Source organism: Nicotiana tomentosiformis, chromosome 3, assembly GCF_000390325.3.
Source record: "Nicotiana tomentosiformis chromosome 3, ASM39032v3, whole genome shotgun sequence".
Classification (NCBI taxonomy): domain Eukaryota; kingdom Viridiplantae; phylum Streptophyta; class Magnoliopsida; order Solanales; family Solanaceae; genus Nicotiana; species Nicotiana tomentosiformis.
In genome coordinates, this window is record NC_090814.1 from 102,280,500 (window position 1) to 102,298,080 (window position 17,581).

At 37.5% G+C, this 17,581-nt stretch overlaps 1 protein-coding gene and 1 long non-coding RNA gene across 3 annotated transcripts; both read left to right on the forward strand.

The window, feature by feature from the left end:
* Positions 1–215: 215 nt before the first annotated feature.
* LOC138908793 (uncharacterized) lies at positions 216–9,367 on the forward strand. The gene is made up of 2 exons (XR_011415202.1): positions 216–623; positions 8,857–9,367. It is a non-coding gene; the product is annotated as an uncharacterized lncRNA (long non-coding RNA).
* Positions 9,368–12,777: 3,410 nt separating this feature from the next.
* Positions 12,778–16,592, forward strand: LOC104110736 (protein REVEILLE 1-like). Of its 2 annotated transcripts, XM_009620271.4 has the most exons (7): positions 12,784–13,030; positions 13,188–13,252; positions 14,417–14,530; positions 14,638–14,749; positions 14,874–14,935; positions 15,051–15,476; positions 15,567–16,592. In XM_009620271.4, the coding sequence occupies exons 3-7, from the start codon at positions 14,453–14,455 to the stop codon at positions 16,158–16,160; spliced, it is 1,272 nt and encodes a 423-aa protein (XP_009618566.1). In that variant the 5' UTR covers positions 12,784–13,030; positions 13,188–13,252; positions 14,417–14,452; the 3' UTR covers positions 16,161–16,592. The 2 variants fall into 2 exon arrangements, with proteins under 2 accessions (XP_009618565.1, XP_009618566.1); XM_009620270.4 differs by lacking the exon at positions 13,188–13,252 and having other exon boundaries at positions 12,778–13,030.
* The last annotated feature ends 989 nt before the right edge of the window (positions 16,593–17,581 follow it).

Here is a 17,581-nt window from a genome sequence, read left to right on the forward strand (position 1 = left end):
GAAAATTTTAAAAAAGAAAAGTAAAGAAAGTGAGAAATAAAAAAATAAAAGTAAAAAAAGGTGGTGAATATTTTTTTTTTTAAAGAGTGAAAATGGAAAGTGGAGTTCTTTTATTAAAAAAAATAATAAAAAAATTCGAGAGAATTTCTACTTGTGTTATTCTTTCGATAAATCTAGCAATTCACCCCAAATACCCCATATTTCACTTACAAATTACCCGAAATCCAGCCCCTGAAACACTAGCGCAACAGCTCCAAAGTAGCTGAAAGCAGTCCCAAAATACCTCACAAAAACACTTGAAAAATCACTCGAAATAGCCCCCGAACAGCCTCCTAAAACAGTAGCAAACATCAGCTGCAAACATCCCCGAAATTCAGCTCTAATACTACCCAAAACCAAGCCAAAGCAGCTAAAACAGTCCCTAAAAACACAATTGCGTCGCACCTCGAAACAGTCCAAATTTTCAGCTGAAAACGCAGCAGCATAGCCATAGTAAAACACCCACAAAAAGCTTCGTCTTTAGTCATTGCTAACTTTCTCTTGGATCGAGGTTCGGCGAGTATCGTTAGAGGTTGCCGTCATCGGTTGCGGTCCCTGTCCGTTTTTCAAACAACATTGTTGCTGTAAGTTTATTCAAAGTGTTTGTTTAATCAAATTTGGAGAAACAACAGCAAATTATGGTCCATCCCTTCTTGAAGTTACTGTTTCTTTAATATTGTGCCAGTGATTGTTTGCTCTAGTTTGTCTTTTCTATGCTCAATTTTTTTTCATTTGAATTGATATCTTATATTTAAACGATGAGATTTCATTATTAGATGATAATTAGCTTATTGGACTAGTGTTTAATTGAAATTAAAAGAATAAGGGCCTGGGGTTTACTCAGTTAAAATTGAGAAGAATTGGGTTAACTGGCCTTTGGGAAATAGTTGAAAATGTGTTCTATCACGTGTTGGATCGTAGGGTGATATCAAAAGAATTAGATCTAGGCCAAATGAATGTTGTTGGCCTAGTGTTGACGGTCTGAAGCACATAAGCTAGTCTACCTTTTCTATAATTAATTTGCTTCATTTCCTCCACAATAATATTCATACCTTATGACTTTATAACAATCTCAAATTAATTTAGAAAGAATGATTCGAACATCGTAGCTTGCTTTAGGCGTGATTAATAATAAATTATCGTGATTATGGATACGGTTCCCGTGGCATAGTCATGATACGTAATCCCCAATTCGATCGCAAGTTTCACGCGACTCGACCACAACTTCAAATAATAATAATAAACATGTTGTAAATCGCGGTCAAGTGACGCGGTTTGCAATATGTACAAAAATAACGAGTGCGTGACATCACGACTTGTTCAAATAAATTACATAAATACTAAAAGCAGTTAAATAAATAATTAAAAACAGGTAGAAGGTAAAAGTGCACATAAGTCTTAAAATATGTAATAAATAAGATAATTAGACCAAATATTAATTGTTAAGCGACCGTGCTAAAAATCACGGAACTCGGGAATGTCTCACACCTTCTCCCGTGCTAACAGAATTACTTACCCGATCTTTTGTGTTCGCGAACCATAAATAGAGTAAATTTTTTAAATTTGGAATTTTAAAATAAAGCGGTGACTTGAGATACCATAATAATTATTCCAAGTGACGACTCTAATTAAATAAATAATCTCATTTCGAATAATGCCACTTTAATTGGAAAAACTCCCCTAACCCTAAAAAAAAAAAAAAGGAGGTGCGACAAAGATGACAATAAAAATTTCATATATATTCATAAGAAGAACCTGGAGTGCGGCATGAATTCCAATTTAGACTGAAGTTGTACGATGTTCCTTTGTCGGCAAATCTGTTTACGTGCAAGAGTGCTTACATTGGCTCGAGATGACGGTTGTATTGTCACTTTTGATACAAAAGGAGGACAAGCTAGAGTTATTAATCATCAGAGGTAATCAAACTTTATGCTAAGGATCCCAAGTTCGACAAAATTTCTTTTCGATTTGGTGCATGTTTGCGTTTGGCGCAAGGTGTACTTACCCCCTTGTTTGTGCCTTCAGAAAGTTCATAGTAATTTTTGCTTATGATTATGCAAAACAACCATTGGACAGCTTCACACGCTTTGTCCAACTTCAGCCCGGATCTGGATTCCTTAATCATGATTTTCTAATATGGTTTGATGGCAAAAAGTTACTTTTCCTGGTAAGTGATTCGCCTGCACATCCTCGATGTTTATACGAGTATGACTCCGAGATCGAGACGTATAGAAAATTTGCAGATTTTGATAAAGCTGATTCTATCATGTGCCTATTTTCCTTCGAACCAATATTAGCCAATGTCCCTAAAACACTACCATACACAGTCCACTCTAAACATCTCCCAAAGATTACTGTGTACGGTCAAAATCGATTGACTCAGTCGTATGGACTGGTCGAGACGATGATGTTTCGATCAAAGGGTATCTGTATGACAAGTTCGGTCGAGGTCCGAAGTAAGGGCGTCGAGCTTCGAGCTATAAGACCGATCAATGACAAGCTCTGTATCATTATCGAGCTCATATCCAAATCGAACTACGAGGTAAGGCAGAGATTATCAAAGATGCCTAGACCGACCAACACTCACCCCGAATATCTAGACCCCAAGTCAGAATCGAGCTCGAACCAAGACTAAAGGCTCGATCCAATACCGAGCTCGAGCCAGTATCGAGCTCGCAGACAAGAGCCGTTGCAACCACACTATGGGAGAGAATCTTGACAGAAATCTACAATACACACCAGCTCACAACTTCAAATCAGCAATGGCTTTACCTATCGACCACGAAGCCGGCCTTCAAGATGAAACCAACAACTTGGCACCCGGGGCCGAAAGGCCACTCGATGATGGCACTGAGGCTCGAATCGCAGCACACGAAATTCGAGTTGAAGTACTGTTGGATGTCAATTTACAAATAGCTCTAGAGGCGCATCAGCGTTCCGAACTGGAAAGAAGCATTCAGGGCGGCACTCGATCTGTAGCTCGAGACACCCATAACGTGGAGGAGATCGGAATCAGCTTACGGATGATCTTCGAGATGTTACAAGTCCAACAAGTAGCGATAGCTCAGTTACAGAGTCAAACTCAGGCACAAAGCAGACCGGAGCCCAATCCGCTTCGAGAAATTACCCACAGAACGGAACCAGCCATAGTGAAGTCAAATGAGCAAGAATCGGGGACTACTCCCGAAATCACTAAAATGCTCTAGGAACTCACAAAACGAGTCGAAGCCAATGATAAAAAAGTTGAAACATATAATTCCAGGGTCGATCAAATCCCGGGAGCTCCACCAATGATAAAAGGGCTAGATTCGAAAAAATTCATTCAAAAGCCTTTTCCCTCGAGTGCAGCCCCAAAACCAATCCCCAAAAAATTCCGTATGCCCGAAATACCCAAATATAACGGAACGACCGACCCCAACGAGCACATCACTTCTTACACGTGTGCCATCAAGGGCAATGATTTGGAAGATGATGAGATCGAATCTGTATTACTGAAAAAATTCGGTGAAACCCTGTCAAAGGGGGCAATAGTATGGTATCATAATTTACCATCTAACTCTATTGATTCTTTTGCTATGCTTACAGATTGCTTCGTAAAAGCACATGCCGGAGCCATTAAGGTCGAAACCAGAAAGTCGGACTTGTTCAAGGTAATACAAAAAGATAACGAGATGCTGAGGGAGTTCATATCTCGTTTTCAAATGGAACGAATGGATCTGCCACCAGTCACTTGGACTGTTCAAGCTTTCACTCAAGGTCTAAACAAGCGGAGCTCGATGGCTTCACAGCGGCTGAAGCAAAATCTGACTGAATACCCAGCTATTACTTGGACCGATGTGCACAATCGATATCAATCCAAAATAAGAGTCGAAGATGACCAGTTGATTTCTAGGTCCGTTACGAAAAGAACTACCAAGCAAAAATCGACCAGAGATCGATACCAGCCATATAGCAGAAACGATACCACTGATAAGTATCCGAGGCCTCTTTAAAATCAACCTCGTATACTGGAGGGCTTTATCATTGAACGCATCTGTGATGATTATCAAGTTCGGTGCAAAGGAAGTTACTTCATTATTTCATGACAAACAATGTCTCAACATGAAACGTTGTAAGAGCCAAATGATCAAAACGAACCATGCTTATATAGTTGGCCCGAGCCCTGGCGCAAAACAGGAACACATGTATAATGACTTGCAAAGACAATCTTTTTACCGATATTCTATGTTCAAGATTTATTATGCAAACAGGATCGAGTTCGAGCAAGCACTCACTCGACTGCTAAGCCTACGGGCTACTTTTATTTTGAGTTCGAGCAAGCACTCACTCGACCATTAAGCTTACGGGCTACTTTGACTATTACCCCTACGGGCTACATTGGATCGAGTTCGAATCATTCACTCGACTGCTAAGCCTACGAGCTACTTTTACATCGAGTTCGAATCATTCACTCGACTACTAAGCCCACTGGCTATTTTTATTTCGAGTTCGAGCGAGCACTCACTCGACCATTACGCCTACGGGCGACATTGCATCGAGTTCAAATCATTCACTCGACTGCTAAGCCTACGGGCTACTTTTATTTCGAGTTTGAGCAAGCACTCACTCGACCATTAAGCCTACGGGCTACTTTGACCATTACACCTACGGGCTACATTGCATCGAGTTCAAATCATTCACTCGACTGCTAAGCCTACGAGCTACTTTTATTTCGAGTTCGAGCAAGCACTCACTCGACCATTAAGCCTACGGGCTACTTTGACTATTACGCCTACGGGCTATATTGCATTGAGTTCGAATCATTCACTCGACTGCTAAGCCTATGGTCTACATTGCATCGAGTTCGAATCATTCACTCGACTGCTAAGCCTACGGGCTACTTTTATTTCGAGTTCGAGCAAGCACTCACTCGACCATTAAGCCTACGGGTGACATTGCATCGAGTTCGAATCATTCACTCGACTGCTAAGCCTACGGGCTACTTTTATTTCGAGTTTGAACAAGCACTCACTCGACCATTAAGCCTATGGGCTACTTTGACCATTACGCCTACGAGCTATATTGCATCGAGTTTGAATTATTCACTCGACTGCTAAGCCTACGGGCTACTTTTATTTCGAGTTCGAGCAAGCACTCACTCGACCATTAAGCCTACGGGTGACATTGCATCGAGTTCAAATCATTCACTCGACTGCTAAGCCTACATGCTACTTTTATTTCGAGTTCGAGCAAGCACTCACTCGACCATTAAGCCTTAGGGCTACTTTGACCATTACGCCTACGGGCTACATTGCATCGAGTTCAAATCATTCATTCGACTGCTAAGCCTACGGGCTACTTTTATTTCGAGTTCGAGCAAGCACTCACTCGACCATTAAGCCTACGGGCTACTTTGACTATTACGCCTACGGGCTATATTGCATCGAGTTCGAATCATTCAATCGACTGCTAAGCCTACGGGCTACTTTTACATCGAGTTCGAATCATTCACTTGACTACTAAGCCCACGGGCTATTTTTATTTTGAGTTCGAGCAAGCACTCACTCGACCATTACGCCGGGCTACTTTACTTCGAGTAAAATTACTAATTTCTTTGGATTCAAATGAACACTTGACTATTTAAGGCTGAAGGATGTTCGAGCCCGATAAAGCAAAGGGGACTACCCACAAGGCCCGAAGGCAACATAGATTAAAATTCAAACTATCTATTTAGCTTGAAAGGCCATTTTGCTTCAAAAGGAAGAAAGATTTACATTTACAAATTTTTTGTATAGAGGCGGCTACTCTGCCAAAAGGAAGTTCTTTATAAAAAAAACAAAAGCGGTATCCAAAGAACGCAGCAAACGACCTAAGGCCCTAAATGACTCAATCTTCATCGGAGGCCGTATTCTCGGCATCGTCCTTATCTTCAGACTCCCCCGAGTCATCAGAATCCTCCTCAGGAAAGGCCGACCTTCGAGCTTTGTTCTCCTCTGCCCTGGTAACTTCAATCTCAATCCTAATATCGAAGCCCTGAGCTCTGACCTCCTCGAGAGCTTCTCTCCGAGCTTGCCATTTTGCATGTTCGACCATGCTCTCAGCTTTGGCTTGGTTAACCTCGACATCGATCCTGAACCGAGCTACTTTGGCATCAGCTCTTTTATTGGCTTCGATCACCTCAGATCTAGCCACTTCAAGTTCTTTAGCCAAATCTGCTTTATCTGAAGTGGCCAAATCCATCCGATGCTCAAGCTCTTTCATCTTCTCGATCTGCCCCGAAGCATTTTCTTTCGCAGATCAAAGCTGGGCATCAGACATCTCCAACTGAGCTTGAATGGCTTCCTTTTTCGAGGCAAGGATATCCATACACTTTTTAAATTCTTCTGCCTCGGCCATTAGCGCATCTACCTGTGAGTTAAGCCGTCCAATCTGCTCGATCCTATGCCGAACCTGCAGAATCGGATCGTTAATGGTTATCACTTTTTCATCTCCACTATCATGGAACATTCAGAATACCTGATCAGCCATCTCCTCATGCTCTTCCCGAGCCGCTGTCAAATCTGCTTGAAGTTTTTCACTAAGGAGCTTGTACGAGTCGCTCTTCTCAGTGAGGCTCCGAACCTCGGCATCATGCTCCTCCCGGATTCGAAGAAAAGCCTCGTGATGCAACACCCAAGCCTACAAACAAAAGGAGGAACATTAGAATTACCTACAACTCTATGTGTAAAAGAAGCGGTCTCTTTTTGCAGAACAGTTTTAGACGTTTTTTCCATTTAAAATTCCGTGAACAAAGAACGGGAGTATTTGATGTTTTAAGAAAGAAATTGTAGTAAAACTCACAGATTTGCAGGTAGAAAACTCAGAAAAGACGAAAAGGAACTTAGAAAATTTGGAGGATTGAAGACGTAAAAGTGATTAATGGCGGAAGGAAAGGCTATTGGTCGACCACCATCTGACACACATTAAATGCCTCGGTAAAACCGAGCCGATGGGATAGCTATCACATACGTCATGGTCGGGATCGATATAAACGTCAGCATATATCTGATCGAGTTGTTGCGAAATCATATCGTTTCTCGCCACATACCTTTCCGAGAAACGAGGGGACTATATGTGTACGGTCAAAACCGATTGACTCAGTCGTACGGACTGGTCGAGACGATGATGTTTCGATCAAAGGGTATCTGTATGACAAGCTCGGTCGAGGTCCGAAGTAAGGGCGTCGAGCTTCGAGCTATAAGACCGATCAATGACAAGCTCGGTATCATTATCGAGCTCATATCCAAATCGAACTACGAGGCAATGCGGAGATTATCAAAGATGCCTAGACCGACCAACACTCACCCCGAATATCGAGACCCCAAGTCAGAATCGAGCTCGAACCAAGACCAAGGGCTCGATCCAATACCGAGCTCGAGCCAGTATCGAGCTCACAGACAATAGCCGTTGCAACCACACTATGGGAGAGAATCTTGGCAGAAATCAAGGAAAAGACAATTCATCGTGGGATCTCCACTACATATTTTTATTATTATAGAAAAAGTAGGATCACTCTAATATAAAAGGAGGGATGTTAACACATTTACGGGGCACGTTGCCTGATTCATGAACATTTCCTTTTCTCTGTTTCATATTTCATTCCATTTTGCCAAGAGAAGAGATTTTTACATTTTCGCTCTACAATTTGTATCAAGTTATATCATGTGTCCTTAGAACCATACACAAATTCAATTCTATCCGATTTTCGGGTAAACAATTACTACAACCTTAGATGAGCTCATATGTCTTATTGCTAATAAATCTATAGTTGAGTGTATCCCAAAATGGGCAGTATACAGATTTCCTTACATAAATCGAAGCAAAACTTTCAGCTACAGATGGTTGAGTGTCTCAACCTTTTCGGTTTTTCTAATTTTGGCAAGCTATACGACTCGATTTTGGCCAATATCATGAGTCAGTTGGGCACTTAGGTCAACTTTGGCACAACCCAAATAGACATAGAGAATGTATAGAGTAATTTTTTCCCAATCCGGCTAAACTTCTTACGAATTTTGACAGCTCTAACTTTATCTTTTGGCAAGGATAAGCTTTTGTATTTGCCTTGTGTTTATTGTCATGTTCATAAGCTTATTACCTTTGCAGCTCTGGCTATTTCATTCGAGATACCTTGTGTTTATTGTCATGTTTGAGTTACTTTGTATGAGATACAAATCCACCTTTTCAAATACTACCCACGAGCAGTGACAGAGATACTCTCAACTTAGGAGTGTGTCATCTGATACAACCAGCAAAAAATTCTTACAATGGTATATCAATAATATTTTTCAAAAATACTCTAATCATCTCAATTTATGTTGCGATATTCGATTTTCAAGAGTTAAATGAGTTTTTCTTTGATAGCAATTTTTTTATGCTTCTAAATATTTTAAATTATTAATTATTGTGATTATAGTACATTTTATGTATTTTTCAAATATGTAAATTTTATTTACAAAAATTTAAAAATTCTATGCTCTAATTCATGATCAAAATTAAAAAGTTTGACTCTTGAATCTGAACTATATAGCATAAATTGGGATTGAAAAAGTAATATTTATGTATATAATAGTGTCACAGTAAGTAAGATTTTAGACCAAATCCTCTTGCAAAATGAATTGTGATAATAGACCGACCTTGTTTAAAAGTTTAGTTAGGTCATTGACTCGTTGTCCATGAGGCTGATGTTAGGCTAAAAATCCATATTTTTGTATGTAATTTGCCTTGCATTATACCGCGATCTTGTTAATTTTGGTGTGATTATTTATGACTCGAGCTTAATAATGGTGTTTATATGTGTAGGAGTCAATTGGAAGTGATTTGGCAAACTTGCATGTAAATTGAAGTAAAAATGGAAGAATTTGGAGGGAGTATGACTTTGGTGTCCAGGTTCGCGCCAGGCACCAACCAAAACGCCAAGGGCAGCAGAGCACAAAAGTGAAAAAAGTTCGGTGTCCAGGTTGGCGCCATGCACCAAGCGAGACGCCCAAGGACGGATTTCGTCCTAGTTCATCTAGGACTTGGTAGTTTCAACCCTACACACCCTCAACGTGTATAAAAGAGGTTCTAAACCTATTTCTTATATTATTGGAGAAGCAAAAGGCTACGAGAACACTTGAAAGCAACGAATCACAAGAGTTTTCTCTTCCGTTCTCCCTTAATCTGTACTTTTATGCTTTCAATTATTATCATGATTCTTAGCATGACTATGAATAGCTAATTTGTTAACTAAGGTTTTGATGGAACCTTTTGTAGGATAAATTCTTGTTATGTTTTTTTATAATTGAGTTGTTAGATTTCTCTACTTGTTCAACTACGTGTTTGTTGTTGTTGATTAAATGACCATCAATTGACTGTGCCTATTTAGTGTGTATTGCTTGAGAGAGGGTACGCATTTAGGTAGTTGTTGAACAACATCACTCATAACGTATGTGAGAGATCAATACGGAGGGTTTAAAGGCGGGATTAGAGAAAACGAAACCTTGGTGCGATCGTAGTGAGCGGTGAAAAAGTACGAGCTATCATAATTCGAGAGAATATGACTAGTACATTATTGTAGTTACTCGAGAGAGAATTACGATAAGTCGAGTGCTCATGATCAGTAGAGTAAACTTAGGCGAAATTGTAGGAGACGTAGCGGGAAGGATTCCGACAATTGAGAAAATCATAACTCTAGGCTTTTCTAATCTTGTCTCCAACACTTAGTATCCCTAATTTTTAATTTACTACTTTAATTTGTTAGTTAATTAGTTATACATAAGAATCTTAATATTTATAATTTAGGAATTGTTCGAGCTTGTCTTCTTAGTAATTTTGAACATTTATAATGAACCCTTAGTTTTCTGTGAGATTCGACTCCGAAGTTGTAAATCGGATTATATTTACATCGACCGCTAGACTTCTTAGGAGGCATAGTTGGGCATGATCAGAGTCCAAACCGAGCTGGCAACTGAATGTCACACAAGATTCATTAGCATTCAATATTAATCATGCAAAAAGTTTCGAAGCAATGTTGCACTCAAAGCTTTTTAATAGCCAACCTCTATACCAGTCGAAGTGAGGAGTCGATATATCACACATATTAGGGGGCAACACCTATAAATATTCGTTGGAGTGCAATACAGAGCAATTCAAAATGTTAATAGCATAACATCGTGCAAACACATTATTTTCTAAACACTTAAGAGCTAAACCCAATCAAATCAAAGCTAAACCCAATTCTATCAAAAAACCTAAACGATATTTCTATATCCAAGCGCCAGTTAAAATTGAAAGCTATTAGCTACTCCCTTTATTCCATTTGGTGTGAAATATTTTTTTTTATTAATCTGTTGAATAAAGAATGATGCATTTTTATAACAGAAACTAATTTAACTTTAAACATTATATTTTACTCTTGATGAGAAGGTTTTATAATCACATAAATATTATTTCATATTTAAAATCACAATTTCAAGAAGCCATAATTTCTTCCTTTAAACTTTATGTCTAATAGGGCATCTCCAACCTTAAGCACTATTTTTTACACCAAAATAGTGTAAACACCAGAATATTGAAAATTAACTCCAACCCATTACACTATTTTTTATACCAAAAAAAATATCCCTTTTATATTCTTCTCTCTCTTCAATAGTATATTATTTTTATTTAAGTTTTATTTTTTTATTTCGTAAAACAAATCTTTTTTACATATTCATCACATATAATTCATATTCTTATATAACCATTTAATATAAAATTATTTTATACCATAAATTTTTAAATAATATAAATTGTAAGCAAATATTATACATTATACATATAATATTTTTTTTATACAATTACAACTTATAATAAAATTAACTTATACGAAAGTTAATTTATAAAAATTATACACCAAAATTAAGATGTAAAATTAATATTATAAAGATATTACATAAAAATAATTAGGTATATTAGGGACCTAAATGAAAAGGTAAAATTTATAATATGTTAAATTAAAAGTGTTATATAATAAAAAATAATAATAAATTATTAATGAAGAGTAATTGTGTTGATGAATAGTGTTTTGACTAAATTTAGTGTAACATTACTCACACACCAAAATGATGTAAGAAATGATGTTGAGTTGGAGCACAAAAATACCAAATATTATACTAATATAAGATTTGGTGTAATATTTAGTGTAAAGTTGAAGAAGGTCTAATGTCTGATCAAATTATGCCTCAAGAATTAAAACAAATGAGTTAATATGTATTTTGTGTATTTTGTCAGATACACACTCATAATTTTCAGAAATGTCATGGACTCATAGTATCCAATGATAGCTTACCCACGTGGTAAGAGTTTGGAATCTTCACGCAAATAGCCGATCAAATTTATTATTTATTTTTCTATTCAGTATACATATATAATATACTAACTATATATAATATATATATATATATATTATACATACATTACACGAATATTATATATTTGTCAATTATTTTTAGTTTACGAAATTAGGTGGACGAATATTTAATTTCTAGTAAGAGGAGTTTCTCAGGGGCGAAGTGCACCAGTAACCACTTTTAAGTTTGCTATTTAAAATATATCCATAATTTATAATGCATTTAAAGATGAGTCAATTCCCCCAAACTCCAGGACTAAGTATCCTGAATTTTTGAGCTGCTAATTTGAACTTCATGACTTAGTGTCCTAAATTATTAAGCTGCTAATTTGAAATTCAGGACTAAGTGTCCTAAATTTCTGAACAATTAATTTAAAATTTTGGACTAAGTGTTCTGAATCTCAGAACATTTAATTTAAAATTCATGACATAAGATTCGAATTTCTGGACACTATATTCGCGCTTTAGGACATGATATCCTAAAGTTTGAACCTTGAGGTTTAAACTTCAGAACGTTGTGTCATGAAGTTTGAGCGAATTGACTAATCCTTAAATACATTATAAATTATGAATATATCTTAAACATCATGTTCAAGTTACCTGGTGTTATAGATCCACCACATCCCGAAATTAAAGAATCAAGCAATTGTTATACAAATAATCGGTCAGATTTGATGTTTATTTTTTCTAGTCGGTATGTATAAATTATATACAGTTATATATATATATATATATATATATATATATATATATTATAAATTAATTATGTATATATTATATATTCGTCCACTATTTTTATTTTAAAAGATTAGGTGGATAGATATTTAAGTTAATTCTCCCGTAATCAAAAACAGAAACAGCCAGCCAAAAAGGAAAAGGAATCAGAACCACAAAAGTCAGTCAGTGCAAATCAATGAAAGAACGTTTACCCAAAAAATAAAAGTGATGGATAAGATAATATTTTTAGATATTATTAAAATAATAATAATGTATGCTCTTTCCCTCTTGCAGTAGGTGTATGATTGGTTAGTTTAATATCTTCCACATATAGCAATCAAATCACAATTTGGACTTTGTTGGGTGTCATTGCTCATGAGAGAGATAGAGATATGGTTGGTCTCATAAATGGGCCCAGTCCAATAAGCAGTAGCCTGACATCGACACGTGTCATGTCTTAAGCTTCCATTCTCAGCCACAAGATCCATCCTTCCAACTCTACAACCTTCTCGAGTTTTCTATTCCACCTATTTTTATTTATTACGTAAAAAATATAAAATCCTATCCGACATGGCATACCCCCTCCCCACCCCCACCACCCTACAGTTTTCTGCCCTTTCATTCTCTGTTCTTCTCTTCTTATATTTTCCCTTCATTCAGTTCATTTTTTTCCTCCCTATTTACACTACTGTGTATATTTCACCATTTTTTCTATTCTGAGATCTCCTTCTCTGTATATTTCTTTTGGCTTTTTTCACTTCTCAAAGTTATTTATTTTTTTGGTAACAAGAGAAGTGAAGCTAAAATACCCACCTTTTTTTCTTCTTTTTTTGACCAATCTAACTTTGATTTTTTGAGATTCTTGCAGCTATGGTTGCTGAGGCACTGGTATGTATTAATTGTTTTTCTTTATTCTCAGTATTCATTTTTGGAATATGGGTATTTCTTAATTTGACGTTCTCTTACTATATCTGAGAAGTGGGCTTTGTTTGTTGTATATATGAAGCAAATGAAGTTTTAATAATTTCCTTTTTTTATCTGTTAGATTTAAGTGTGCATCTGATACGGTCCATCTGTATGTGAAGCTACACTTGTTAGTTGCTATTATGAGTAAGTGATGTTTTTTACTGTTAAGTGGGTGCTTATTTTGGTTGAGTTTGATGTTGCTTTAAGTGGCGCTTATTGTGTTTCTTGAACTGTAAGCTTAAGTTAGATGACAATGGAAAGTTGTTTATTATAGTATGATCCCATTAGCATGCCAAAAAGTCACTTCCCTAGCCAGGGGAAGTTGTAGATTGGACAATTATCCTAGAAAACTGCTTAATTTATAGGGAGGCTAGGCAATCTAAATGTTGCACTATGAATTAAACTTTCTTTAGTCAGAAAGAGGGGGCAACACTTTTTTTTTGAGCTGAAGAGGGGGCAATACTTTCACCAATCACATATTTAATGTAACTTATCGACGTCAATCCCCTTCCTACTCCAGCTAATGGAAAAATGCCTTTGAATGGTCGTAGTCGTCGACAACCCAACCGACGTCCACCATAGGCTTGGGTTTTGATCTGCGCTGTAAATGACTCTACATTGACGTTGGACATGTAATTGAGTTAACGTTGATAAAGGCTATATTAAGTTGTTTGATGATGGGTTGTAAATTGCTGCCAATATGCGTTCTTATATCTTTGGGTGCCAGTGGATAACCATGACAAGATTCTACATATGATGCTTTATAACCTAGCTAGTTTGGGATTGAGGCATGGTAGTAGTAGTTAATCTTTCATCTCTTTGGCTGGTGTTAAAAGAATATTAATTATATGTAGGAAAATAAGTTAGATCCATAGTTGTGCAAATCCGTATGGCTGATAGAAATGGGGGTGAAAATGTAGATTGTTAGCACCATAGCCAGAGGTGGATCTCTGTCGGTTCAACCTTTAAGGTTCTTAGCATTGAACTCGTTGTATCTGTCAACTTATGGATTCATAAAATTTTGTGGACTTTTATGCATAAATTTAAGCTTCACGACGACTGTACCGGGTTCAGATGAACCCGGCTCTGCTACTCTACATCCATCCCTGACTATAGCACAGTGGATGCTAGTTGGAATCATATTCTATGAGAGCAACTTGATCTAGAAGTCTGTCTGCTGCAAAAAGGGGTGGAGCGCAGGTTGGGTGGGTGTGGAAGGGTTTCCTTTGTGGCGTTTTATTTCTTTTTAATTGAAATTACTTGGAAGATTCAATTCTTATGAAGTATGCTTTCTTTGAAATGCCATAGAATCAAGATGAGGGGGCTCGGCGTGGTGGCTCATCTATGATTAGCTCAAAGTTGGAAACTGTGGCGACTCAGGGAAAGGCCCTAACATGTCTTGCCAATGAAATTACACTAAAGGTCATTATCTCTCCTATGAATGTATTCCAAGTGTTTTTCCTCTTCATTTCATTTGACATAGGCTTGATCTGGGCTTAATTTGATTCTTATTTTCCTATATGCAACAGGTTAGGAAGCCTTATACCATTACCAAACAGAGAGAGAAATGGACAGAGGAAGAACACCAGAGATTTGTTGAAGCCTTAAAGCTGTATGGCCGTGCTTGGCGCCAAATAGAAGGTGAGTGGTATAAGGTTATGCATTGCTGGTAAAAGGTCTATTCTTCTTCCGAGTCTTCTCTTTTTTCCCGTTTATGTGGTTCAATCTGGATATTAATTTCTAACATCTCTCTTTAATCTTGCAGAGCATGTTGGCACCAAGACTGCAATTCAGATTCGTAGTCATGCACAGAAATTTTTTGCCAAGGTTGGTGCCCCTAGATTTCGATGAATTATTACGAAGTTTGCTCATTGATTCACGACGCTGTCTCTGCACGGGTTATCAACAGCTACAGTCATTGAAGTTTTAATCTCCATTTTAGGTTGCTCGGGATTCAGGTACTGACGGTGATGAATCCCTAAATGCAATTGATATACCTCCTCCTCGGCCAAAGAAGAAACCTCTCCATCCATACCCTCGTAAGATGGACGATTCCCCAATAACTAACAAGTCAGTTTCAGGTCAGCCTGAAAGGTCTTCTTCTCCAAATGCATCGGGAAGAGATAGTTGTTCTCCAGATTCAGTATTGTCAGAAATTGGTTCAGATGCTTCTGAATATCCAGTCGCTGAGCAGCAAAGCTCTCGCTTTTCACCACGCTCTTGTACTACGGATGCACACACTGCAAATATAATTTCTGGAGAGAATGATGATGAAAGTATGACTTCAAAGTCCAACATAGTAAAGGAAATTCCTGTTGCATCAAAACCAGTGGCTGCTAGTTCCAGCCCAATTTTCAATTCTGGCATGGTATAATTCCTCTTAACGTTTGTTGATAAATCTGTCTTGCAATGATATTTTGGATGTACACTTACCCGTTGTGTATATGTGCCTTTGCAGGAATGTGATTTAGTTCCTAGGGAAACTTCATGTCCTGGTGAAAAGCTAGCTGTTGAAGCACCTTTGGCAAGCATCAAGCTGTTTGGGCAGACGGTTCTTGTACCAGATGCCACCAAACTTGCTTTGCAATCTCCAGGTAGCTGCAACTCATTTCCATTTAAAACCACAGAAAGCGAAATCGTGACAAACAATGGCGATGTGATTCATGGATTCCAAGCAAATTCACAGTTTATTCTTCCCGTGGTCCCTGGCAATATGATTCCACCAGCTTGTTGGTTATTGCAAGATATGCTTGAAAACAATCCCGAGGGTGTTGCTGCCTTCCCTACTACACTTCCTTGGTGGTCTTGGTACCAAGATCTTGTATATCGGTATATCTCTTCGTGCAGCCAAACAACTGCAGAGACTGCTCCTCCTTGTCAGCGACCGAAAGATGAAGAAGCTCATAGAGAGGGATCATCAACCGGTTCGAGCACTGGCTCAGCTAGTGAAGTTAACGATGGAAACAGGAGTTCTGAGACTGTTGAGTCAAAATATACAACCAAGAGCGACAAATGGAACAGCAGAGAGGGATGGCATGTCATCAGGGGTTGAATTAGAAGAGAGAGAATCGCAAAGGGTCCGAGTGTTCATAGCATTCGGTACAGTTTCCTCTGTTAACAAATCCTCCTGACTAGCCAGAAGTTCTGTTGTTCTGCACAGTATTTTCTGTTTTATTAACTAATGCCTGTTAAGGAGTCTTAGGTCTGCAGATTCAGGAGGTCTAAGTTTTTACATCCAACACTGTCAAATACTTTTAACATTTTCAACAGTCTTTTGGCTTCCTAGTTCCTACCATAATTTTTCAGTTGGACACGAAACTGTGAACAACTGAGTCCGTAACCAAAAGATGTGCAGCTGAGATCTTTTTTCTTTCAACTCGTGTAGCAGTTGTTCTGTATTATACTCGTAACTCTTCACAGTGTTTTAACTCTCTAATTAAGCCACTTTTATATTATCTAAATGCAGCCAGCTTCGTTTTGTTTTTCCTGTGCACCAGGCTTTTCGTTTTTGACGGTGGTATTGTTCTTCTCTATACAGTTGAAAATGTTTCATAGACAGCTGAGTGATCAGCCTAGAAGTTACACTTATTCCAGTATGGGAAAACTTTCATGTACTCTTATCAACCAAATGTACATGTAATTTTCTGGACATGTCAAAGGTATTTTCTATTTCAATCAAACGGCCAAACGTAAATTTATGAACGCATTCCTAATTATGTTTAGTGAGCTTGAGTTATCCAAGTCATTAACAGCTTGTTTGGATGGTTGTTACCTATTGTATCGTATCGTATTGTTACTTTGATTATTACTTAAATTTTATTGTATCGTATCGTTAAATCCATTGTTACGTAACGACGAAAAGTGTCACTTTATGGAACGACAAATTTGGTGTGGTGACGTCGTTTTCTTGTTTTTTCTCTCATCTTGCCCTTCCTTATTATTAAATAATTATATTTTATCATTTATCATACTTTTTTTATATAATATTTCTATTATGTATCCTATTTTTTCTTAGTAATATTGCGAGTTTATTCTTCGTATTGTTTGTGCGTGACATCATGAAACGACAACACACGACAACAAACGATATAATATATCCAAATATTATATTTATCAAATAATACAATACAATACATTATGAAACGACATGTAACAACGATTCAAACAAGCCGGAAGCTTTAAAGTATTGTTATATTCTCCTCTTGGGACGAGGCCCGTATTCTGCTCTCCTGCATTCTTTGAGTGATCAAGTACTATATAAGGATTAGGGAATAAATTGGAAAAGCCGAAGTGTAAGGAGACTAGTATTTTACCTAACTCAAAAGCAAAGTTGGACTTCATCAAGAATAATGACTACTTTTTTACCTCGTGGAGTAAGTAATTTAGAGCCCGTTTGACCAAGCTGCCAAAAATTACTTATTTTGAAAAGTACTTTTGTTAAGAAGTGCTTTTTGAAATTATGTTTGGCCGTCA